This window comes from Rhipicephalus microplus, unplaced genomic scaffold (genome assembly GCF_043290135.1).
Source record: "Rhipicephalus microplus isolate Deutch F79 unplaced genomic scaffold, USDA_Rmic scaffold_15, whole genome shotgun sequence".
NCBI classification, from domain to species: Eukaryota; Metazoa; Arthropoda; class Arachnida; order Ixodida; family Ixodidae; genus Rhipicephalus; species Rhipicephalus microplus.
The window spans coordinates 8,877,811-8,902,479 of record NW_027464588.1 but is presented as its reverse complement, the minus strand read 5'-3'; the positions used below and the strand labels follow the sequence as shown (position 1 = coordinate 8,902,479).

Here is a 24,669-nt window from a genome sequence, read left to right as displayed (position 1 = left end):
CACATTTGAACATACAGTGATGTAGTTTGTCTTGGTTTTTAGGAGCAGGAGAAGCTTCCATTCAGAGCAAGGAAACCGTGGCTCAAAGCAGTAACACATCGCTCGCACACTCCTGCCAAAATACGCATGCAATAATTTCACATAGTCCATTTCACATAGTCACATTTTTCACATAGTCCATTCACACTGACACAAAATATCTCTTGACATACAAGACACTTCCATCACTGATACATTTGAAAATATGGAACATGAATGAATAGGATGAACAAATGGACAAATATAAGAGCTCACTCCACTGAATTGTACATCTCCTTCGTGAATCTTTGAAGCATGTCGTCAGTTACTAAAAACTGCACGCAGCAGCCAGACTTCAATGATAATGTTGTGCGAATGCGCACAATAGCATCCAGCATTTCAATAGACATCTTGTTCCGGTACTTAGTCTTGATGCAGTCAGTTACCTGACTAAAAACCCTTTCGACTGCTGCATTCGACACTGGGCAGGAGAGGCAAGCTAACGCATACATGGCTAACTCTTTGTATGGTTTGTCCCCCACTACGCTTTCGTACTTCAGTACTCCAGTCCAGAATAGCGTGCAGTCATCTGGAACTTTGCTGTCAAAGACAGATTCGTCAGCCCAGACATGCATCAAGATTTTTCTGTATTGTTCTTCCAATACGTCTTGCTCTCCTTCCAAGAGGTGGCGGAAGGGGAGATGTTCAAATGGAAAGCGTGCCATCTGTGACAACACTTTCGACGGGTGAAGGGCACTGAGGCCTTGAAAAAGCTGCTGGTTGCCAGGAAGGCGGTTCTCCACTTCCCGCAGCAAGGCATACAAAAAATCCTGGCAACGCTGCTTCATATTTAGTGCCAACGTTTCATTTATGATTGATTCGTCACTCTTGCAGCAACGAGCAATCTCATTTCCGAAACGTGCACCGAAGTCGGTCATGGCTATGGAAAGCCTTTGCCCCTGTATGTTGACGACTCTCGATTTCAGTGCTTTGTGATGCAAGTCAAGCTCCTTATGCATTTTTTCCGGGTCTGCATTGAGCGATTGAAAAAATGCATTTATTTTTTCAAACTCGAGACCTATAGGTGACAAAAACAAAAAATAAATATAGTTCACGTCGTCATGCAGCATATCGTAGAGAGTACGAGCTTTATATCTCACTTCCTGCGAACCCTCTTGCATGGCACACTTGAAGTAAGCCTTAAGTTCTTGCCAGTTTTCAAGCAGTCTCTTGATAATGCGCCCTCGCACAAGCCACCGTGTGGAGGATGCCTTCATGAAAGACAAATTCAGCTTACTTTTCTCATTCTCCTCCTCTCTAAGAGCTTCAAAAAGTTTTTATATAGTTCTTACGTCGCAGAGTGCTGTGAGAGAACCAGCCTGGAATTTCAACCAGCAGATAGCCTAAATTAGATGGCAAAACTTCAAATGCTTTTTGTACACACAATGCTAAGGAGTGGCACACACATTTGTTTAGCACACAATTGGGAGATTCTTTTTTAATCCGCGACCACACACTGTTGTGTTCCCCCACCATGACAGCTGCTCCGTCACAGGCGATACCAATGCAATCGGCAAACGCCAGGCCATGCTCGCGAAGGCATTCGGCGAAGCAGAAAGTGGGCTGTGCGAGTCGGGGACAACAGCAACACACACGGCGTGCGTTTCCTTGTGCGGTGTGCAATCGCGTACAAACACGCGCAACGACAAACACGTTGTGAGAGGCACGCCAGTTCGCGAGCGCGAGCTTCAATCGTCACTTCCTAAAGCTGTAGAGGTATATACATAACGAAGTGTTGAAAGTCTTGAAGGGGGCAAGAAATTTGCGCCATCTTTGGGATGCAGTAAAAGGCTAACAACATGTTGTAAATTCAAGTGGCAAGCCATTTCCCAAGATTTTTCACCATTTTTCACCAGATTTTGTCTGGTGTAGCCATTTCGACACATCAACACCAGTAACCCCCAAATTTTACCAGATTTTCAGAATCTGGTGCCAAATTTCACCATATGGCAACGCTGATTCCAGCCACTGTAACCATGGATGTGAACTTGCTGCGACGCCATCGTTGTTTATCGGAGGAGCGAAAAAGGTGGAATGGCACCAGAACGCTAGAAACAGCAAAGAACAAAAATCTGCACGGATAATGATGCCTAATAATTATGGTAACAATTTTAAACATATTATTTACACCTTTTCTTTTTATATTTTCTGACATGTAACGAAGTGTACACACGTTAGCGTTCGTGGATGATATAATATACGGCAGCGTCTCCTTCGCCGCGTGGCGCAGCAGCCAACCCCACACAGAACGACGATAGTTATAGCGCGAGAACAAAACGACGACACAGAGACAAGAAGGACACGAAAGACACGAGCGCTAGAACAAAACGACGACGTTTTGTTCTCGCGCTATAACTATTGTCATGCCATACCAACTAGCCCAAGCTGCCACACTTCTAACCCACACAGAAGTGGCTCCTGCGCCGCACGGAAGTGACGTCACTTTAAAATTATTACCTAAAGGTAGCTAAATGTGTGAATTATTCGTGTGTAACGCGCAAAACCTGCAAAAATTTTAAAAAGTAAGTGTTTAACAAGTCAATTTGCCCAGGTTTGTCATTTAAATACATATTGTCACGGGGTCGTGAAGTGGCCGAACACAGGAGACTTCGTGTTGGGATTTAACTGTTTATTTGGGCGAACCTGTGCCCAGTAAACGGAAAGTCCAATTGACCATTTGCGGAAAAGTGAGCACCCCCTGTCGTCTAAACAGGAATGTTTCGCTCGTGCTTTTGGTTGGAAAACATCTTCGTCAACTAACACGCTCAATGCAGTGTTTAGCGGTTTAAATGCGCTTGTTTTGTTGCTTTAGGACCAAAAACGCATGCCCGTTACTGAAACAACGGTGTTTGCGTGAAAACGGCAGTGTTCGCCGTTACTACGGGTCATATTGATGGAACGCCAGGCTGATGTTTTCCAACCAAAACCAAAACGCCTGTACAGGAACGCTACCTGTGCGGTTACTGCTCATGCGCAGTGGTTTTCCCGCAAATGGTCAATTGCAGCAGGAGTCTTGCACAGATAGCAGTCTCGGACTGATACAAAGAGAAGTTTATTAACTTCAAACTCAAAAAAACTCTTTACATCATTTATTCATACAGTGCTCGTTTAGACACCCCTCTTGTGCACTATGGGGCATACAAACTCCATTATTCATAGAGGAAACTAGCGGCACATACACAGATCCATACATATATATATACATACATACATATACATACATATACATACACATATACATATATATATATATATATATATATATATAACTACGCATACATTCGTAAAAAAAACCACAAATATATGTATTTACAATCACATATACATATATTTACAACAGATCGTGAACATGGGTAGGCATATTTACAATACTTCGACTGGTGCTAGACATACACTTGTAACACAATGCTTTGGGGAGAAGGGGTTAGTAGGGGATTATGGGGGTACGGAGTTTTGCACCTCTGACGAAAAAAAACTTTGTGTGCCAGCGGCGAAGGAACTGGTCCTCCCCGCCAGCTTCCAGTTGCTTGGCCAAGTACTGCACTATTTTCTGCCTGATAATGGCTAGTGCTGGGTAGGCCGCTCTCACTGGGGTGTTCTTTACCTCAGCAAGGCACCGGCGTTTCCAAATCACAAAGAATGTGATGGAAATCACCAGCCTTGCGAAGCAGCCCCTATTCCTTTCGAGGGCCGGAGGAGGGCGGATGCTGAAGCACCTCGCAACCAGGCGCCATACCGACTTGGCCGCCCCGCATTCTAACAACGCGTGGGAGATCGTTTCCTCAGCGCGGCAATTAGGACACTGGCTATTCGGCGTGATGCCGAAACGGTGCAGGCGATGTCTCGTGGGCAAAACTTGCCACTTGCGCTTCCACTCGAAGTCATGTACTTCGCGCGGTCGGTACTTATTGATTTTTTGTTTGCACAGTCCTAGGCTTTTGATGTGCTCCTTTTCTTCTTCGGACAACTGGTTTTCTGTTATCGCTTCGACAATTCGGGCGGGTGGGTCCTTGTCAATGTCGCAGTTCGGGGCTTCTTTTTCTATGATCTTTGTCGTAGTTGCCGCCATCCTGTAAAAGTGTGAGGGCGCTTCCGCGCGCGGGCCAGTGTGTTTGTGGTTTTCCAGATAGTGCGTGATGGTGCTTGTCCAGTAGTTGATTAGATTCTTCCCAACGTAACTCGCTGCGTAATAAAGCATGCGGGTAATCTTGAGGGCCAGTATCTGGCTGGTCATTTGTACGTGTGGGAGGCCGAGGCCACCTTTGTCCTCGGGTAGTTGAAGGAGGTGTCGCTTGACTGGTGCCGGTTTCCCTTCCCATAGCAAGTCGGTGATCACGGCGTTCAGTTGGCTCGCGGTTTTCCTAGGGATCACCGCTACCCTACTGGCGTAGAACGCAAACGCGCAAACGGTGGTCCTTGCTGCTAGCGCTTTTTCACGTAACGTAAGGTTTAGGAGGCGCATGCGGGCAGCTGCCTGCTTTGCCCTCTCGAGGGCTCTCTGCCACGTGGCTGGTGCCACCCCTTCACTGGAGAAGTAAATTCCCAGTACTTTAACGATGGACACCACTTCGATGTTTCCTAGGGCTTCTCTAGGGAAAGTTCCAAATAGCATCGCCTTGCTCTTGTCCGCATTTATCGCCGCTCCGGATGCCTGCGCGTATCTTGTGAACGTCGCACTGAAGGCTTGGAGGCTGCTTTCATCCCGAACAAACAGGGAAATGTCGTCCGCGTATGCAAGCACTTTCACCTGCTCCTGGCCCGTCAGTGGGAAGCCCCGGATGCCTTCATGCGCAATAACACTTGTGATCAGCGGCTCGCACGACATGACAAAAAAGGTCGGGCCCAATGGGCATCCTTGCCTTATGCCTCTGCTATACTTGAATGCCGGCGTTGCGACTCCGTTTATCAGAACGGTGCAGGTTAGGTCCTCGTACAAAGTTTTTGCCAGTTTTATAAAACTTGCTGGTAAGCCAAACTCCTGCATCACGTCGAAGAGGTAATGGTGTCGTACCCTGTCAAAAGCTTTAGCTTGGTCTAGGGAAATGAAAACACCATTGAAACCTCTTGTCGTCGCGTATTCGAAAGAGTCACGGATCACTGTGAGGTTCGCAAAAAGCGACCTTCCTGGAATCGCGCACGTTTGGTACGGGCTAATGATGTCCGGTAACAGGAGCTTGAGCCTGTTGTTCAGTATGGTGGCTACCAGCTTGTAATCGGTGTTCAAAAGCGTGATTGGACGCCACGCCGTGGGCTCGTTTGGTTGTGCACCCTCTTTGTGTAGTAAGACAATTTTACCCACTCCGAAGGAGTCGGGTTTCTTAAAGGACCTGAAGATCGCATTTACCATCGCGAGCAAGGGTTCTTCGAGAACTTCGAGAAAAGTCACATAGAAGGCTGCAGTCAGGCCATCAGCGCCTGGGGCAGAATTGGGGGTCATGCTTCTTATGGCTTCGCGAAGCTCAGCAGGGGAGACTTCAGCGCTAAGGGTTGCTGGCTCCTCCTCCTCCTTAATTCGCTGCAGATGTTTGCATAGTTCTTTGACATGGTCGGGTCCCTGATTGGTGTCTATTGGTTCGGTGTCTTGGAACTGTATGCTGAAGTAGTCTCTGAAGATGTTCTCAATTTCTGCTGGGTCGTCGGTTACAGAACCGTCTAAGCGCTTTGCCTCTGTAATTCGCAAACAGCCATTTCCACGTACTTCCCTCACATCAACTCCGGTCGCCGTGCCTAACAGTCCATGCTCACTTTTAGGTCGCCTCATGGTATCTCTGAGGAGTTGATTGTATTGCTCCTCGAGCGAGGTCAGGTACTCTGTTGTACATGAGGTCAACGTGTCGGCTGCCTTGATGATCTGCATTCGGCGAAGAAGTTCTTTCATCTTTTGTGTATGACGTCTTTTTCTGGCTTTGCCTTCTTTTTGTAACAGGGCCTTCCATTCTTCCTTAAGTTTATCCCACAGAGGGGGGGTAATATGTCCGGCATTTTCTACTGATACGCTGATGGCAGCTTTCAAGTTTTCTACGCAAGTCTCATCTCTCAGCAGCTCAGCGTCTATTCTCCAGCTATTGTTATCAGAGTGCGGGCCGGGGGATCCCTTTACCATCGTGACAAGCGGGGCATGATCCGTCTTCTCTTTCAGGTTGGCCGGGAGCGCGAGTACTTCGCATCCTTCAACCAAAGGGAGGAGGAGGTCCGGAAAGTACATCCGGTCTATTCTACTTCCTGCTGATCCAGAGGTACGGGTTGCTACGAAGTGGTCTTTATAGAGGTGTACCCATATGTCCGAGAGGTTTAGGTGCCGAAGGGTTTTCACCAACTCTTTTGCATTGTAGGTTGATCTTCCTTGGCTTGGCCCTCTCACGTCCCGGTTAGAATCTACCACGCAATTAAAATCACCGACCAGTACGTGGGGAATGGGCTCTAGGAGGAGTTCGTGCATCTCTTGAAAGAACTTATTCGTATGTTTTCTTGTCACGGGGGCATAAACGTTCACAATGCGAATCTTTTTGCCTTCGATGAAAATGTCAATCATTATGTACCGACCATTCGCCCCGAAAATACAATGGGATTTTGATCGAAATCTGCCTGATACAAATATTACTCCGACCCCGCATGCTCTCGTGGTCGCCAGAGAGAAAAAGGCGTCGGTCTGATGATCTCTGCGGAAATTAACCACATCCAGCGGCGTTCGGAAATTCGCCTCTTGAATAAAGAGGAGGTCTATGTTCTGGTTCCTAGCGAAACCTAGGATGGCTGCTTGTTTCGCCCTATCTCTAAACCCTCGGATATTCCACGTAGCCAATTTCAAAAAAGACATCAAAAACCTTAAAAAGAAGAAAACAAAACGCGGGAAGTATCGAGGCTAGCAAGCAGCGTGGCCGTCATCCGCCGATTGGGCACGATGCCAAGCGCTGGAGGGGAGCAGGAAAGAGGAGTGAGCGAATGCACCGAGCAAGATAACCGACAGCCGCGCGCCGACAGAAAGGGGCGAGGAGGGCGCTGCACAAGGAGAAGGGAAGGCAAGTGGGACATAGTGCGGCCAGAGCGAACGAGGGGAAGGGAAAAGGGCCGTGAAGCCGACAGGGCAGACGCGCCGCTTCAGTGACTTGCGTCTCGGGGCTTGGGGGGTGGTTCCCCTTCGCCCACACCGTCTTTCTCGAGCTTCTGAGACTTCGCGTGTGGTGGAGCGTCGCTATCACTGCTTTGGCCTGCTGGCCCGGGTCTACGCTGCCGGGCCTCCTTGCTGGCTGCCCTCTCACCCAGATACCGCTTATCGTCATCAGGGCGTATTCGTGAGCGCGAGCGAGCTCTCTGCTCTAGCCCAGTGGCTATCTGTCCAGTTTTCGCGTCCGATTTCCGGCTTGGGCGTGCCGAATGGGAGGCGGGGGAGGAAGTCGGTGCAGCATGGTCGCATTCGCTGTCGCCGGGTAGAAAGTAATACCCTTTACTTTTTATGAGGGCGTCGTCGCCGGTTGGCTCTTGGGTGCCGGCCTCCAAGGCCGGGCTGGTCACTGGGACCCGGACGTTGACGGGTGTGTTTGATAAAGCAAGGAGGGCCTCTCCCTGCTCGTTGGACTCGGGGGTTGCTTCAGCCGCGGTCAGCGAATTCCCGCAGTCATCCCGGCTCGCCGAGGGTGGAGGCGGCTTAGGGGGGGACGATTGCGCCGAACCCGTCTCGATATCGCTAGACTCTGTTTCAGTCGACCTGGTGGTAGTCTCGTCAAAACTCCCGAGCCTCTCCCCCTCACTGGCGGACGGATCGCCCATGCCACTACCTGAAATCAGATCGGAGTCTAAGTCGCGGTCCCCGGAAGGGGTTCCCCTCTCGGTTGTGCGGGATGCGGAACTGGACGTAAGAACCTGCATACGCGGCGAGTTAGTTGCTCGGGCAGAGGCGGGGCCGCTTGACTGAGAGTGCGACAAAGCGGATTCAGATAGCGAGGGGAAGCCGCGGGCGGCCGAAGCGTATGAGCGCTTACGAAAGCACTCGCGTGTTCCGTGGTGACCCCCGCAACGTTTACAGTCTGCCGAGCAGCCCTCAGTATCGTGGCCGAAGGTGCCGCACCGCTTACAGTACGCCGTGGTGCACGCAGTCGCCATATGCCCGACTTCACCACAACGCGCGCACACCCGGCGCATGCCTCTGTACTCGCACATGACTTTGTGCCCCGCAATAGTGATGAAATTGGGGACTGGGCGGCACATCTCAATTTTAACCACACGTACCCCGTTTAACTTGGTCTGGCGAGTGGCTAGGGTGGCGAAGGAAATGCCCTTCACTTTACCAAACTGGGCTAAGGCGTTGCTAAGGGCCTCGTCTGATAGAAAAGCGGGGTAACGGTAAATGTTCACATATGTGACCGGCGGCCCGACTGCCTCTACTGGCACCCTCGCCCCGTTCACTTCAAATCCTTCCGCCACCATTAGCTTCGTCGCCTGGCCAGCATTGCGGGTGCATACAAGAAATTTTGCACCCCCCATATGTTGCAGTACTAATACGCTGTCGTCACCAGCTGTCTCTTCAATTGCGTCAATTAACTCATCGACGGAGATATCGCCCTCGGGCGCGGAAAACATGAAACAATTCTCCCTCACCGGGAGTTCAAATGGCGTGGCCATTCTGGTGGGTGGATCCCGCAAGCCGCCGGTTGGGCGTGGCTCGTGGGTGACTTGTAACGTGCAGTCGAGCTGCACTCTGGTAGGAAGCGGCTCAGCCGAGGTGGGCGCCGCTCAGGTCTTGGTGGTACCAGGTGGACCGCAGGGGGACTCCGGGACGGCGGGCGTGAACCGGGGACCTTGCACCTCCTCCTGGCATGGGGTAGGCGGGCTCCAGGCAGCAAGGCCCGAGACCCAGGGGCGGCGGTCGCGCGTACAAGACGCCGGTGCCGCGTAGACTTCTTTTGCCGACTTGAAACCCTGGGGTCGACGTCCGCGTGACGTGACCCCGGGTCTCGCTTGAGGACTCGAGAAGAGACAGCTAGACCGGCGAACGGAGCGTCGGCCTTCGATCAACAACTCACAAGCGGCGAAGCGCGTCGGCATTTATACTCTTGCCGTCGAATGTTCCAGCGTTATCGCTGGCGATGGCGTAGGTTCCAGAACAATCTGTACCGTTCGCACAGTGGGCGTGATCTTATCGAAATGATCTACTACAGTCTGGAACCTTCTCGAAAACTGCAGGCGCGGTTTGCGCTGAGAATCGTGTGGTGTTTTGGGACGATAACAAAAACTTGGGAAATGGAACGTGGCATTGCCCCCCTCTGGAAAAAAGGCATCGTCCCGATGCTTTAACTAAAGATGAAGATACAATAATAATGCAAGAAAGTACAATGAATAAATTACGATGCAACAATAATACAAAAACACTGTTTCAGTTTGTTAACGCGCATGAAACGGCTTGAGGCGCGCGACATGGACGACTTCAGGTCGCAATCGGCGTCGTTGAGAGTTCGTGATGCCGTCGGGGACAACCTCGTAATCAAGTGGGCCGAGACGTCTAACCACCCTGTACGGTCCGAAGTAGCGTCGCAGAAGCTTTTCACTTAGTCCACGTCGGCGTATCGGCGTCCACACCCAAACACGTTCACCGGGCTGGTATTCCAAGAAGCGTCGTCGAAGGTTGTAATGGTGGCTGTCTGTCGTCTGTTGATTCTTGATACGGAGACGCGCAAGTTGTCGGGCTTCTTCGACGCGTTGAAGGTACTCGCTCACATCGAGGTTTTCTTTGTCGGTGACGTTGGGTAACATGGCATCGAGAGTCGTTGCCAGGCTCCTTCTGTAGACCAATTTGTATGGAGATATCTGCGTCGTCTCCTGCACCGCCGTGTTGTATGCGAAGGTCACATACGGAAGAATGGCGTCCCACGTCTTGTGTTCGACATCGACGTACCTTGACAGTATGTCGGCGATCGTCTTGTTAAGCCGCTCGGTGAGGCCGTTGGTCTGTGGGTGGTACGCTGTCGTCCGGCGGTGGTTTGTTTGGCTGTATGCCAAGATCGCTTGAGTTAAGTCGGCAGTGAATGCCGTTCCTCTGTCGGTGATAAGGAACTCCGGCGCGCTGTGACGTAGGACGATATTTTCGACGAAGAACTTAGCTACCTCAGATGCACTGCCTTTTGGCAGCCCTTTTGTCTCGGCGTAGCGGGTGAGGTAGTCGGTAGCTACCACGATCCACTTGCTTCCGAAAGCCGACGTTGGGAACGGCCCTAGTAGGTCCATACCAATCTGCTGGAAAGGTCGGCAAGGTGGATCAATTGGCTGCAGAAGTCCCGCTGGGCTTGTCGGCGGTGTCTTGCGTCGCTGACAGTCCCGGCATGTCCTCACATAACGAGTGACGTCGGTGGTAAGACGTGGCCAGTAGTACCTTTCTTGTACCCTCGCGAGCGTGCGAGAAACACCGAGGTGCCCTGCCATCGGATCGTCGTGCAGGGCCTGCAGGAGTTCTGGTCGCAGAGCTGAAGGCACCACAAGGAGGTACTTAGCTCGAAGCGGTGAAAAGTTTTTCTTTTGTAGAAAACCGTTTCGTAGAAAGAACGATGCAAGTGCGTGCTTGAATACCTTCGGGACTTCGGCGGTCCTGCCTTCGAGGTATTCTATTAGGGCCTTAAGTTCCGGGTCGGCCCGCTGTTGTTCAGCAAAGTCGTCTGTAGTTATCGTTCTCAAGAAGTAGTCGTCATCCGGGTCGTCGGGTAGCGGTTGGTCGACAGGTGCACGAGAGAGAGACAGTCGGCGTCGGAGTGTTTTTTGCCGGACTTGTAAATGACAGTAATGTCATATTCTTGAAGTCTCAGGCTCCATAGTGCGAGGCGACCTGAAGGGTCCTTCAAGGTGGCTAGCCAACACAAAGCGTGGTGGTCGCTCACAACTTTGAAGGGCCTGCCGTAAAGATAGGGGCGAACTTTCGACGTAGCCCAGATGATGGCGAGGCACTCCTTTTCTGTTATGGAATAATTTGCTTCTGCTTTGGATAGCGATCGGCTGGCGTAACTAATAACCCTTTCAAGTCCGTCAGTCCTCTGCACAAGAACGGCGCCAAGACCTACGCTGCTTGCGTCAGTATGTTTTTCTGTCTCGACGAATTCGTCGAAATGAGCAAGTAACGGAGGCGTCTGGAGGCGATGTTTAAGCTCTTGGAAAGCGTGTTCCTGTGGCGTTTCCCACTTGAACTCCACGTCGGCCTTGGTAAGGTTAGTGAGAGGATCGGCGATGCGGGCGAAGTTTTTCACGAACCGCCTATCATAGACGCACAGGCCCAGAAATCGGCGCACGACTTTCCTGTCAGTGGGCGGCGGGAAGTCGGCGATGGCGGCTGTTTTCCGTGGATCGGGACGAACTCCAGACTTGCTGATAACGTGCCCCAGAAACAAGAGCTCCTCATACGCAAATCTGCACTTTTCTGGCTTCAGTGCGAGTCCGGAAGTCTTGATGGCTTGAAGTACAGCTTCAAGGCGCCGAAGATGCTCGTCGAAACTAGAGGAAAACACGATGACGTCGTCCAAGTACACAAGGCAAGTCTGCCACTTCAATCCTGCCAGTACTGTATCCATAACGCGTTGAAAAGTTGCAGGCGCTGAGCAAAGGCCGAAGGGCATCACCTTAAACTCGAAGAGGCCGTCCGGTGTGATAAACGCCGTCTTCTCTCGGTCTCTTTCGTCGACTTCAATTTGCCAATAGCCAGTCTTGAGGTCCAATGACGAAAAGTGCTTGGCGTTATGGAGCCGATCAAGTGCGTCGTCTATTCGTGGGATAGGATACACGTCCTTTCTTGTGATTTTGTTCAGGCGGCGATAATTGACGCAGAAACGTAGCGTCCCATTCTTTTTCTTCACTAACACCACGGGGGATGCCCATGGACTCTTGGACGGCTGGATAATGTCATCCTGCAGCATTTCATCAACTTGTCTCTTCATGACCTCACGTTCTCGCGTCGAAACCCTGTACGGACTCTGACGGAGTGGTCTGGCATTTTCTTCGGTTATGATGCGATGTTTCGTGATTGGGGTCTGCCGAATTTTCGATGACGACGAAAAGCAATCTTCGTATTGCAGGAGCAGGGCCTTGAGCTGTTCTTGCTTATCGTTCGGAAGTCTGGGATTGACGTCGAAAGCTATGGGAGGGGCTTGGTGCCTCTGAGCAGGTTCCGCAGAATCGGCGAGGGCGAAAGCACTGGTGGCTTCGACAATTTCTTCGATGTATGCGACCGTTGTTCCTTTGTTCACATGTTTGTACTCATTGCTGAAATTCGTGAGCATAACCGTTGCTTTGCCTCGCCGCAGCTCTGCAATTCCCCTTGCGACGCAAATATTTCGGGTGACCAACAGATGCTGACTGCCTTCAACGACGCCTTCCAAGTCAGGTGATTTAGGAGCGCCGACTGAAATAATGACGCTTGAGCGAGGCGGAATGGTGACTTGTTCTTCCAGCACATTCAAGGCATGGTGTCCTGACGGCGTGCGCGGCGGTAGTGCTTCTTCTGTGGATAACGTTATCGACTTTGTTTTTAGGTTGATGACAGCACCATGGAGGCATAAGAAGTCCATGCCAAGGATGACATCTCTCGAGCAACGCTGTAGGACTACGAAGTCTGTAGGGTAAATACGGACGTTAATGGTGACTCTCGCTGTGCAGATGCCTGCAGGCGTTACGAGATGACCTCCGGCTGTGCGGATTTCAGGGCCTTTCCAAGCTGTCCTAACTTTCTTTATCTTCGCGGCGAACGACCCACTGATGACAGAATAGTCGGCTCCAGTATCGACGAGAGCGGTCACACTGTGGCCATCGATAAGAACGTCGAGGTTGCTAGTTCGCCGTCTTGCATTACAGTTAAGGCGTGGCGTCGGGTCACGGCTGCGTCGGCTTGTTCCGCTGCATCCATGTTGCGTCGTCAGGCCACCTTCAGTAAGTGAGCTTTCGCCGTCAGGGCTTTGCCTGGTTGGCGTTGTGCTCGGAAAGCTCCGTCGCGGCGTCGTCGTCGTCGGAGGATCTTCGGTAGTTCGTCGCACAGCAACCGCACCTCCAGCGGTTGCTGCCCTTAGTTTCCCGGATACGGGCTAGGAGACCGGCCCCGCGTTGGGCCAGAGTACTGCCGGTGGTGCGGTGACATGCGGCGGCTGGGCGACGGCGAACGGGAAGGACTTCGTGGTGTCCATTGAGTTCCTGTCAAGTAGTCGGCGATGTCACGTGGCCGGCAAAAAGTCTAGACCAAAGATAACGCCATTCGTGCAGTTGGTGAGAACAGTGAAGAGGACGGAGGTTTGATGGCCGGCTATAGTAACCTGTACTGTGCAGACACCATCGACGGCAGCTGCGCTGCCGTCAGCAACACGAACACAGCGTGAAGGGGCTGGAGTCAATACTTTCTTTAAGCGGTCACGAAAGTGCGAGCTCATAAGAGAAATTCGGGTGCCAGTGTCGACTAAAACTTCAACAGATAGACCATCCACGTTTACATCAATCAAGTTCTGTTTGGTCGGGAGGGTCAACAGAGGAATTGTAGGGCAAGTCGTAGCAGCAGCGTGACCTCCAGGAGCTGCACCAGTTAGTTTTACGAAGGAAACCCTCAGGCGAAGGACGGGGATGGGGAGCGGGGTGGTAGCGGAGGAAACCGCGAGAATCTACATCGCGGTGAAGGCAAGCGGCTGTATTGGGCATTGGTCGTAGCGGTCATGTCGTAATGAGCTTAGTCATCACGGCAGGGTGGTTCTTGGCTAGAAGGGCGGGCTTATGCATCGAAGTTCGTGAAGTTTGGGCTTGTGCACGAGGGCAAAGTCCACGTGCTTCAGCAAAGACGCGAAATGTGTCCCACTCGTTCGCACCGGAAGCAAATTGGCCTGTCGTCAGGCGTCCTCTATGCGTTTGGATTTTGGATACGTGGAGCGGGATGCCAGTAGTGCTGACGGGTGTTCAAGGTAGGTGAATGGACATCAGGTCAATGCACAGAACAAATCGTTTGAAGGCCCGTGTTTGCCAATTCTTGGCGCACAATGCTCTGTATGAGGGATATGGTGGGCTGAGGATCGTTCGGCGTCGGGACCCTCAAGGGTGCTGGTGACATCGCTTCGATTTCGCGTCGAGCGACCCCCGTAATGTCAGCAGAGGCTGGATTGGGCTGGGTCTCAAAACCGAGGTGCTCACAAGTTGACGTTGCAGTGGTGATGGGAAGACGGGTGAAGTGGTGAGCAATGTGACGACTTTGGCCTTTTAAAAGCGTCAGAACTTCTTAATGCCGTCTTGAACTGTCGAACAGCCTTTAAATACAAGGAGGCTAAAGGCCTCATCAGCGATGCCCTTGAGTAGGTGCGCAACCTTGTCGGCTTCGTTCATGGTGGTATCAGCCTTACGGCGGAGAGTCGAGACATCTTGAATATAGGCCAGGTAAGACTCCGTGGATGTCTGGACACAATTACCAAGTTCTTTCTTAGCAGCCTGCTTGCACCCGACAGATTGACGGAATAACTCGCGCAACTTCATCTCACAGACGTCCCAGCTGGTGAGCTCTTCCATGTTGTTGAACCATGCCTCTGTTGTTGAACCATGCCTTCCATGTGAGTACATGTGCGCCTGTCCATTGCACGCTCACAAGCGCTCATTTACTTCAGTTGACATTAAAAAACCTAGCAACGCCCGCTTCGCTTTGCTGGCCTGCGACGTGTAGAGCTATGATCCGAGGATCTGCCCTTTGAAAAAAAGGTCTATCATCAACTTGTTCAGCGTTTTATGAAGCACATTGCGTTCACACGCAAAACAATCACAGGAACACAGTTGATGTTCTGTTGACTCATCACTATCGCACGAGTCACACCTGGACGCACCTGCCATTCCTATGCAAGAAAAAATCGCAGCATATCCACGTAGTGAAAGATGATGAGTGGGGCGAAGCGTCCGTCAGCCCATCCGTGCTTCAGTCTGTCCGTTCTTGCTTCCATTCGTCTGCGCGACCATCCGTGCATCCATCCATGCATCCGTCTGCGAGTCTGTCCATCCATCTGTCTGTTTGTCTGTTCATGCGTCCACCTGTCCGCACGTCCATCTGCTAGTCTGTTTGTCCGTATGTCCATTTAGTGAACACTTTAAGTACCACCATCCCCCATCTTGCATCCCCTGTGGCATATACCCGCTCTAGAGTGGGTATGTGCCATCGATGACTACGTACTAATACATACACACATATAAGGGATGGACAGACCCACGCCTTGAGAAACTTCGCCCCTAAAAGAGTACGCTTTCGTGAAAGCTACTTCTAACCGCAGACGGCACGGTAAAGTTGCGTCCCTGTGGGAGAGGCGCGATGGAACTCGAAGCCTGTGAAACAGTGGGCAGGCAGGGCTTGAAGCTCCTACACCGGCGCACAGCGTGATACTTTTGTGACAGACACATCTCGAGTGTGCACGACTGCTAGAGGCATTCGCGGCTCAACACAGGGACCAGCACATCGCTCGAGGCTAGAGGGGTCTTAACTAACGGGCCACAACCGATGAGGCATCGTCAGATGATGTCAGATACAGCAGCACTGCAAGAAGGATTCCATGCCTACCAAAACTTGGTTTTCGAACCTGGATGACGCCACTGACATGAAGAATATCAACTATGAGGCAGGGTCAGGGGATGATGAGAGTGTAGCGAACATGAGTGGCATGAAATGCATGGAAATGAGTGAAGGGGATGACTTCAAGTAGGTAAAGAGCGCTCGAGTTGTCTCGGTACTACTAAAATTGGGTCAAGTAGTCTCAGCACCGTGATGAGGTTGTAATGTCCCTGGATGGTGAAGAGGTGGTTGTTGAAGAGAATGGAGATGAGAATACAGGAGGCGACAGCAGCACTTAAAACTGGGAAGGTACAGCCGACAACACCGTCGGGCAAAAGGAAAGTGAGACCACGCAGAATGCAGACATCAGTGGCTAGAAAGCTGCACATTTGGATCCGGATTTGAAGGAAGACAACGGGAAAGATAGAGGTAAGAAAGAGGAGGAGAAGGAAGAGAATGGAGCGAGCAGTGAAAAAGAGGCTGGCAGCGTCGACAAAAGTGGCCGGCCGAAAAACAAAATGAATAGGGCACCTTTGTGAGAGAGCGCAGGAGGAAGAAAAACAAAGTGGTGGGACTGAAAAAAAGTAAGCCAGGGTGACTTATCTAGGGCAAGCCACGGTGACTTATCTGGAAGGTGGCAGACGCGACACGTGCCTTCAGCTAGGTGTCACATCTGGCATCTTCCGAAGGTTGATTTGTTTGTTAAGTGGGGATTAATGTCCAAAAACCACCAAATGATTTTGAGAGCGGCAGCAGTGGAGGACTGAAAATTTCAACCACTTGGGGTTCTTTTAACGTGCACCCAAATCAGCATACGGGCATACAGCATTTTCGAAAATGCAGCTGCCGCAGCCAGGATTCGATTCCGTGATCTGCGGGTCAGCAGCCGAAAACCTTATCCACTAGACCACTGCGACGGGGCAGCTTCCGAAGGTGCCCGGGCTGCCTGTCGAAGACGAGGGGTGCGAGGTAAGCGCCAGGGAGACCGAGACACGAATGAGGCAACTAAATATGCAACACTAACAAGAAGCAATGGGTCATAAGAGAGCACAAGAACAACGCGGAGGAAGCCACCACCAAGGAGGATTCAGCAGTAGTTTCGTGTGTGTGAATCACGAGCGTGCGTCTTGCCATGGCAAAGGCTACTCCTATTCTGAACTGAGCAGACATTCATAACCACGAGGAGCAGAAACGTCTGCGGTATCTCACCCTTTCTACTGAAGGGGAGCGAGCAGTGTAGAGAGAACCTACATCCCTGTCAAATGTCAAAGATGGTGCTTACGACTAAAAAAAATTGGTCCCGAATCTGGATGTTAACTGCAAATGTCGTCGAAAGACGATAGTCTTGTGTCTGGAGAGAGTGAACAAAACGTTTATTTGATGTTCTGCGCAAGAAAATCGGTGAATCGTATTCTGGAGGCGCTGCGTTAGAGTGCCTCGAGCGTGTAGCTGAGGCGAACGAGCGCATAGAGGCATATTAGACCAGAGCACCATCTAGCAGTTATCTTCGTAAACGAAGGCGTGCGCGCTTGCGGAGAAAGATGCGCGCCTGTCTCGGAGGTGATAAGGTGTAGAACGCAAAGTGATGGGCAGGGGCCACCACCGCGTGGTCTTAGCAAAGTGTTGGAAACGGTTAACTTTTCGAGCATCGCATTGCACTGTCAGTGCAGCGCGATAAACGCTACAGTCCTTATAGTTACTTGTGTGTGCCTCTTCTAATATGAAGGCACGCATACAAAACATCGACGTGTTGTTATGGCGCCTCAGATGTGTGTAATAATTGCTTTTTAATTGACAATCGCATAACTATGAATGCTGAATCTTAAGCAATGTTGGTGGGCAAAACAGACAAATGTACAGACAGACAGACCAATATAGGCAACGTTACTAGATTATTTATTAACGTTGAATATAGGTGGGCAAAACAGACAAATGTACAGACAGACAGACCAAAATTTTTCGGTCGAAGGCCCCCAAGAAAGACTATCGTCTTTCAAAGTGTTTGCAGACAGTGATAAGAAACTTTATAGCACTGCCTGTGGATAAGAAGGGCAAAAAACCTACAGCACCGCCTGTTTGTCTTCTCGGTCATTTGCAAAAGTGCCAAGCACGTGAGTGCGGGATTGAGTGTTTGGTGAAATGGTGGGCAGAAGGGGCAAGGTTAAGTAGAATGTGTGGACTTGATCATTAAATCATTTACTGTGAGCTTGGGACTCAAATGCAATAATATTCATTAAGAAAACATAAAAACAAAATTTTACCACAAAATTCGGATAGAGTACAACCGCCTACGCACGAAAGTCAGAGGGGGGGGGGTGACATGTCTGCCCCATATGCTCCAAAAGGTATGCTTGTCCCACCATTGTTTAAAGCACAGGATTAGGCCCATGCATTTTTTGGTAACGGCAGCAGAGAAACAGTGGTCTTGCATTGAAAGAACAGTTAAGTACCACTTTTGCTCCTGGAAAGTTGGGGACCAAAAACAGGCTGCTGTGAGAAATACATCTTCACTTACTTTTTATTTTCGAATAACTTCAAAGTTTAAACTCTTTCCTGTCAAACGTATCTGGTGGGGCGTGCTTCAATGAGACATTATGTGGCTGCAATGACTTGAATATACAGATGAACAACTTTATAAGGCATGCTCCAGACAGCGATTTTCGCCTTTTATATGAGGTGTCTCTTATAAACAGGGTACCTACCATGCATTATTGATGTCAAGAAGCATGAACAAAACGTCTGCGTACCTGTTGGAAGTGCATCTACAGGCAATGGGCGTGCTGGCTTCCGCTCTGAGTCGTTATGCTCTGCCAGTGGTACAGATGGCTTTATGTGTTGTGGCAGCTCTGACCCCTTTTTGCTCGAGATTCCTTTGGCCTGAATGTCAGCAATTCGCCGCCGGCAGTAATAAGACAAAGGACTGGCAGGAATACCTGTAGAGAGTGACGAATGTTTAGATATCGCAGATAAATCTGGATACTCTAAGTGTGTGATATCTACAATTTACACCCTTGATGCCAGAACATTGTGAGAACCTTACCACGTTCGAGTTTTTCAAGCTGACAATGGCGATGCATACACTGGGCGCTGATGATCACGACTGCCAAGATATGCATCACTTTGCGCAGCTGAAAGAGGTCAAATTTCAAGCTAATCACTGCTCATAATTGTTCAGCGAACTGTGAGCGTGGGAGGAAGACACAGACGAAGCAAAGAGGAGGCACACAGCACGAGCGTTCGTGCTGCGTGCCTCCTCTTTGCTTTTTGTGTGTGTGTTCCTCCCACACTCCCAGTTGGCTGAACAATTATGAATTACCAACTAGCCCACCTTTCCATCCTAATCGCTGCACGCCCTCCTTGGAAGGATCCCCCTTTTGTCACTGCTCAACTTGTTAATTTTGTCATGGAATATGATCAACTTGTGAATTTTTAGGCATTAGTAGCCGAGTGATGGGCGACCGAAGCTGCTCCAAAAACTTGGTCAGATATATAAAGCTTGTTGTAGCAACGCACTCAGCAAAAAATTTGCAGTAAACTCTGTGTGTTACAGTTACGAGTGCTTTGACTGGGCATATATCCTTTTTCTTCAGCAATGTTTTTTTAAACTTAGCCTCGGCATTAGGCGGAATTGGCCGATTGATACACCTCGACAACCAGCAAAAGAGACCACTGAGACCTTTTTGACGATCGAGACCACTTGGAAGATACTAGCCCTTTTAGCGATATCAGTTTCTATTATGATCGTAAGTGGTTGTCAGATAAGAGATGATCTTGCGTTACATGCTAAACTATACCATTTATCAGTAGCCAGTTTATCAAAAACATGATCCCATGAAGTTCTAGGGAATCATTTAAAAATAATAGTCTGGTGCAGTGGAACCACCATTATACAACTTTCAGGGGACCATGCGAAAATGCAATACTTGTATAATCCAGGCGTCGTATTATCAAACTTGTATAAGCAGTGCGAAAAAACGAAACTGAAACAGTGTTGTTAACAGCCTCCCATCAGAAGAGTCGCAGTGTCATCGCTATCACATAATGGCGACAGACCATGAGTTCGCGTATAATGCCTTCGTGCACGACTGAGCTGTGCGCATTGCAATTTGTTGGCTTGTAAAATACAACTAGTGATCTCTTGCTATTATCACGAAGATGGACATCAAGTGACAGTAATTTTGCACTGTGAAAACAGCCGTGTCGCCCCCTTATGCATGCGCGAGCCTGTGACTGCGACAAAGCAAAGAGATCAGCTGTATGTCGATCAGAGCAAGTTTCCACGAATTGAAAACGAGAAAAATATCAGCTCTTCGGCCAGCTGAAGCTACTCTTTGTGGCTATAACTTGTAGGTAACTACTCCAGCCAGAGGGAACACAAGCTTATGTTTTGCACTCTTGAATGTTTGGACGACGTTTGGTTCTAGTATTCTTTCGATGGAATCTGAAATTCGTCAAAAACTGTGGGGTCCGCATAAAACTGTGTTATATAACCAAGGGTTATATACATTGCTTCTATGAGAATTTTGCTGGGACCAAACAGATTCGATGTAAAATGCGGGTCGTCGCCAAACCGGGTGACATACAGTCGAAGTTCCACCTTATACATAACAATTGGGCTCGATATAAGCCCACGAAAATTCATATTCACGGAAATATACCATACTAACTAAAGCAACTTGTGTCTACAACAGTCTTCCATTGGATGGTGCAGAGAGACTTTGTTCAGTAGAAAAATTCGATTTTGCCATCACCTGATGGAAAATTTCTTTACCTTTCAAAAAATTTATCCCACTTAGGTACTCACTTTTTCAAAAATAACTTTTGGTTTTGGGCTTGGAAATGTTGATGAGAAATGAGCATGTATTTTCGTGTGGTCTCTGCATTTCTCTCAAAAGGATTTCAGAGGCTTATGTACCTTTTTTCAGGAACTATATAGAGCATAGGCAAACAAAATTCTAATGTGTGTTGAGTCATTTAGATAGATGCAACTAGAATCTGTAGCATACGTGCGTTTGAATTTTAGTATATAAAAATGGCATTCCTAAGTGGCAGTTTTCATGCATTAAGAAATGCAAAAATATAAATCAAGCTTTTGTTGTGCAGTGTTTAAGTTACACTGTTGCAAATTTGCAACGCTCTGCAGATAGCTTATTTTTTTTTTTTAAATTTGCTATGTAGAAAAAATAAAAATAAAAACTACACGATGAAATGATTTCGAGCCCCTGTGCCAAGCTGCATCTGTCTTTATGATTCCTTGCAATATTCATAGCCATAGCTTATATTACTACATTACAGCCAAATTTTCTAACTCATTTTTAAGGTTTCACCCCAGCTTAGAGGGACACTAAAGAAAGAGTATTTTTTACACGAAACTCTTTTAATTGAAATTGCTGCTTAAATGGAACAACTACTGGTAATATGTTTGGTTTCGTACTTCAATATTGTAACCTTGTTCATCCCTCAATAAACAAAACTCCTCTTAAAGGAAACACATTTTTCTGGTCCCTTCAGGTTTCATTTAAAAGGAGTCTACTGTATCAGTAAAGTACAATTCCACATTCCTGAAGACACCACTTGATCATGAGGCCACACATCGCAAGTGAGAAAAAGCATGAAACGAAAGTGAAGGTGCAGGAACCGCCTTGCCATTTCCACACGAAACGCCATCACTCGGTCCTGCATAGCTGTTAATCGTTTTGAAATCGGTGAAGTTACGGGCAGAGGCTTCAGCGAGAAATTGGAAAACAACACTTCTACTTCGATTTCTTCCGCTAATGATGAACTTACGAACGCAATACTCGTGACATTACAGAGTCCTTGAATTTTATTAATCCAGACCAATTCACTGTTTCATTCAAGTGTCCCTTTTAAGAGTTAAAATGACACCGTCGTGATTACACCACTAAGCCACCACAACGTGTTAGGGACAACGACAATAACTGCTTACTCTGTGGAAGCGCTCGCGCTTGCTCAGACTCGTTGCTGGCACCTGTTCGCACAGACGATTTGACGAGACGCGCTAACCGTGAAACCTGGCAGGCGGTGATTTCCTTAGGCTGGACCAGTGTAAACGGCGATCGCCACTGGTCTTTTGTCAGTGCAGCTGCACGGCCTGCAGATGGCCATCATGAACAGGCTCAGCTGACAGGAAGCACAAGATGCTTACAGGCAATGTGCTTACAAGAGAATTCTCATATTGCACCCATTAGCTGCTGAAATTCTGGCCCTCCGTAAACACAGTGGACATATGAAGCAAATATGAAACAGTTCTGTTCTACTAATTTACACTTCACTACCGAGCGAAAGTGAAAATGCTGTTATCTACGCTGACCAGTGGTACTGATTGCATCAGCAAAAATCATTAGTCAACTCATAACTCTGGGATGCCAAATTAGAATATCTGCATCCCGTGCTTACGGCTTTTAATTTACCCTAAGGCCGATATCTACTAGATTTCTTGCGGGCTCAGATAGTAAGAGCGATAGTCCTCGAAAGGTAGGCCCGGGTTCAAATCTGAGACAACTATGAATTTTTCCTCTGCTGCAGAACTTTCAATTACAGCGACGTTAAACCGTACAGAACCTGCTCACAATCCCCGTGGCAAAACACGTGCCAGAGACACATATGCTGTCACTAGACAGAGCAATCAAGAGCTGCAAGAGCAGAGCTGTCACCACGTCTTGAGCTGCAAACAAATGGGACTCCCCACCCCATGCAAGCCCCAGCTGACGTGTCAAAAAGGATGCCTCAGTAACTATGTGAGGAGAACTATGTTGTTCTACTATGTCCAAGGCACATCTGACCACTCCTAGCTAGAGCACGATACTCTGAAATAACTAGTTCAATATATTGGCATATTCGAGAAAATGCGGACAGCTTTTCTTGTACCTTTGTGCTACAAAAGAATGAAGGGCTACTTTTTTCTTTCGTGCCACCTACGTAATACTAGAAGAAACCCTAATTGAGTGCACTTAATTCGCGTTAATTGCACCAAAAAAGCCAGACCTGTACAGAACGTGCCACAGGTTCACAAGAAAAGTTGAAGTCTTAAAACAATGCACACACACAGACTAAAAAGAAAAACTCAACGACGGCAAAGCTCTACCAACTCTCACAAATTTTTGCATTGCTGTAGACAGCTGTCAAGACGGTAGTAATGTAAGTCAACATCGAATACATAAATTGGGACAATCTCAACCCGTGAAACTTTTGGTTGCAACACGGCACTATAAGAAAGCACCCAGATGGAGCCTTTCAAAATGTCTTATGAGAATAGTCTCACAATCATGCTCGATGTCATACCACCCAACATCACTGACGAAGAAAACCTTGACATCACCATGTACCTTCAGCGTGCCTGAGAAGCCAGACAACTAGCCCATGTGGACATCAAGAACCAGTGAACGACTGACTGCCGTTGTTAACACCTTCAATGACTTCACGAGAAATAGAAGCTCAACGAGTGTCTGGATGCAGATGTGGGATCATGAAACTTCTACAGCGATAGTTCCACACAAAGCACTAGAGCGCCTCGGCACTTCAGACTACGCGGCTATGCCTGTCAGATGGCAGTGCAAGCTCTCAGCGCAACCATGCAGGACCTGAAGTTGTCCACAAGGAATGCCTTAAGAGGGACGCGCTCTTTGAAAACCGATAAATTGCAACACAAAGCACACCCAGAGAACAGTGGTGCTTGCTTGGCGCGGCCTTGCAAGCACCACTGTTCTCTGGGCGTGCTTTGTGTGTCCCGTTTGCCATCATTTCGCTCGGTTCTCACATGTGCTCTTCAATCTTTTACCGCCTTTATGAGATGACCTTTCACTTTGTTCACGGGACGCTGATTGTTGTTCTGTCGCTAAGAGTGAGCAGGGCAAAGTTTGAGACTCTGCACGCGTTCTGTTCAAGAAAGCGTCCAATGAGGCTCGTTTGCATGGTGAGGCTTGTTCACGCGCCAATGCTGGGCGACAGTCGCATAGATGCTGAGCAGCTTCTTCTTCGTCTTTTCAAGACGATGACTGCATTGATGCTTATCATGACGTCGACGTTGCTACACCATCCGCGAAACGCTCCGTCGTCACAAGTGAGGCTGGTGTTGGGGTTTCGTGCTCAAGTGCGCCTGACGAGTTGCGCTCTCTAACTGCAGCGATTACGGCCTCGAACAGTGCAACAGCGTCGTCAACTGTGCAACGGCGTCATCGACTGTGCCAACAGGTTCTTGGACATGCGAGGAGTTAGCTGCGGAAGAAAGCGAACGTGTTGCTTTGCAACCAAACCTCAGCGCTATGCCGGCAACCAATGGGCAGCGGAGAAAGACCCTTTTCTTGTGAAAAAGGCTCAGGAACGGCTGCAACACAAGCAGGAAAAGCTGAAGAGGAAAAGAGTCCTAAAAAACATTTCTAGCTACTTTGTAGGGTAATTTTAGACCAAAATACGAGTTCGAAACTTTCAAAGCCCGTTTTCTCAAAATGACTTGTTTTGGCCAGAGAGGCTGATTTGTCTGGTGATATCTCTTCAACCGTTCATCTCATTTCTATCAGATTTGTTTTATTATGTACCCTAATAAATAGCCCAAACAGTGACAAAACTGCTTTTTAAATTTGTTGCATCTGTAATTTATAATTAAAATTTCATTGCTAAAACCTCAATGGCAAACACCAAATTTGTTGCTCTGCTAAAAATTTTCTGCAAGGAATTTGAAAAAAAGTTCCTTGTCGTAGTGTAATGCATTCATCCAAAAATCATCACAGTGAATTTCACGGCGCTAGCCCATTGATTAAATTCACAAGCGCCTGACTGAAGAACCTATGCGCACTACCCTAATAAATGGCTGTAATTTGGGAACCAGCGAACCTAAATGCATGAAATTTTGTGGTTATTCAAATGGCTGTAAAATTAGACTACCCTGAAATTTTGTTGGGAGATCTCAACAAACAAAAAAGTTCCCCTTCTGTGGTAGCCTCCCCCCTTGAGCAGTGTTGTAGGCGTTGGAGTATTGGAGGACACATTTCGCTTTATTAGCAGCTTGCTCCTTTTGCTGACGGCTTGATGTACGGCGGCTGCCGGCGTGT

The 24,669-nt window shown here is 48.8% G+C and overlaps 1 protein-coding gene across 1 annotated transcript in view; it reads right to left on the bottom strand.

The window, feature by feature from the left end:
- Positions 1 to 23,187, bottom strand: part of LOC142784679 (uncharacterized) — a 264,403-nt gene extending 241,216 nt beyond the window's left edge. The window contains exons 1-2 of the mRNA XM_075883153.1: positions 21,549 to 23,187; positions 18,349 to 18,534 (exon numbers count right to left, since the gene is read on the bottom strand). Coding sequence (XP_075739268.1) covers positions 18,349 to 18,363 — 15 coding nt within the window. The 5' untranslated portion in view covers positions 18,364 to 18,534; positions 21,549 to 23,187. The remainder of the gene's footprint in view (positions 1 to 18,348; positions 18,535 to 21,548) is intronic.
- Positions 23,188 to 24,669: the final 1,482 nt, after the last annotated feature.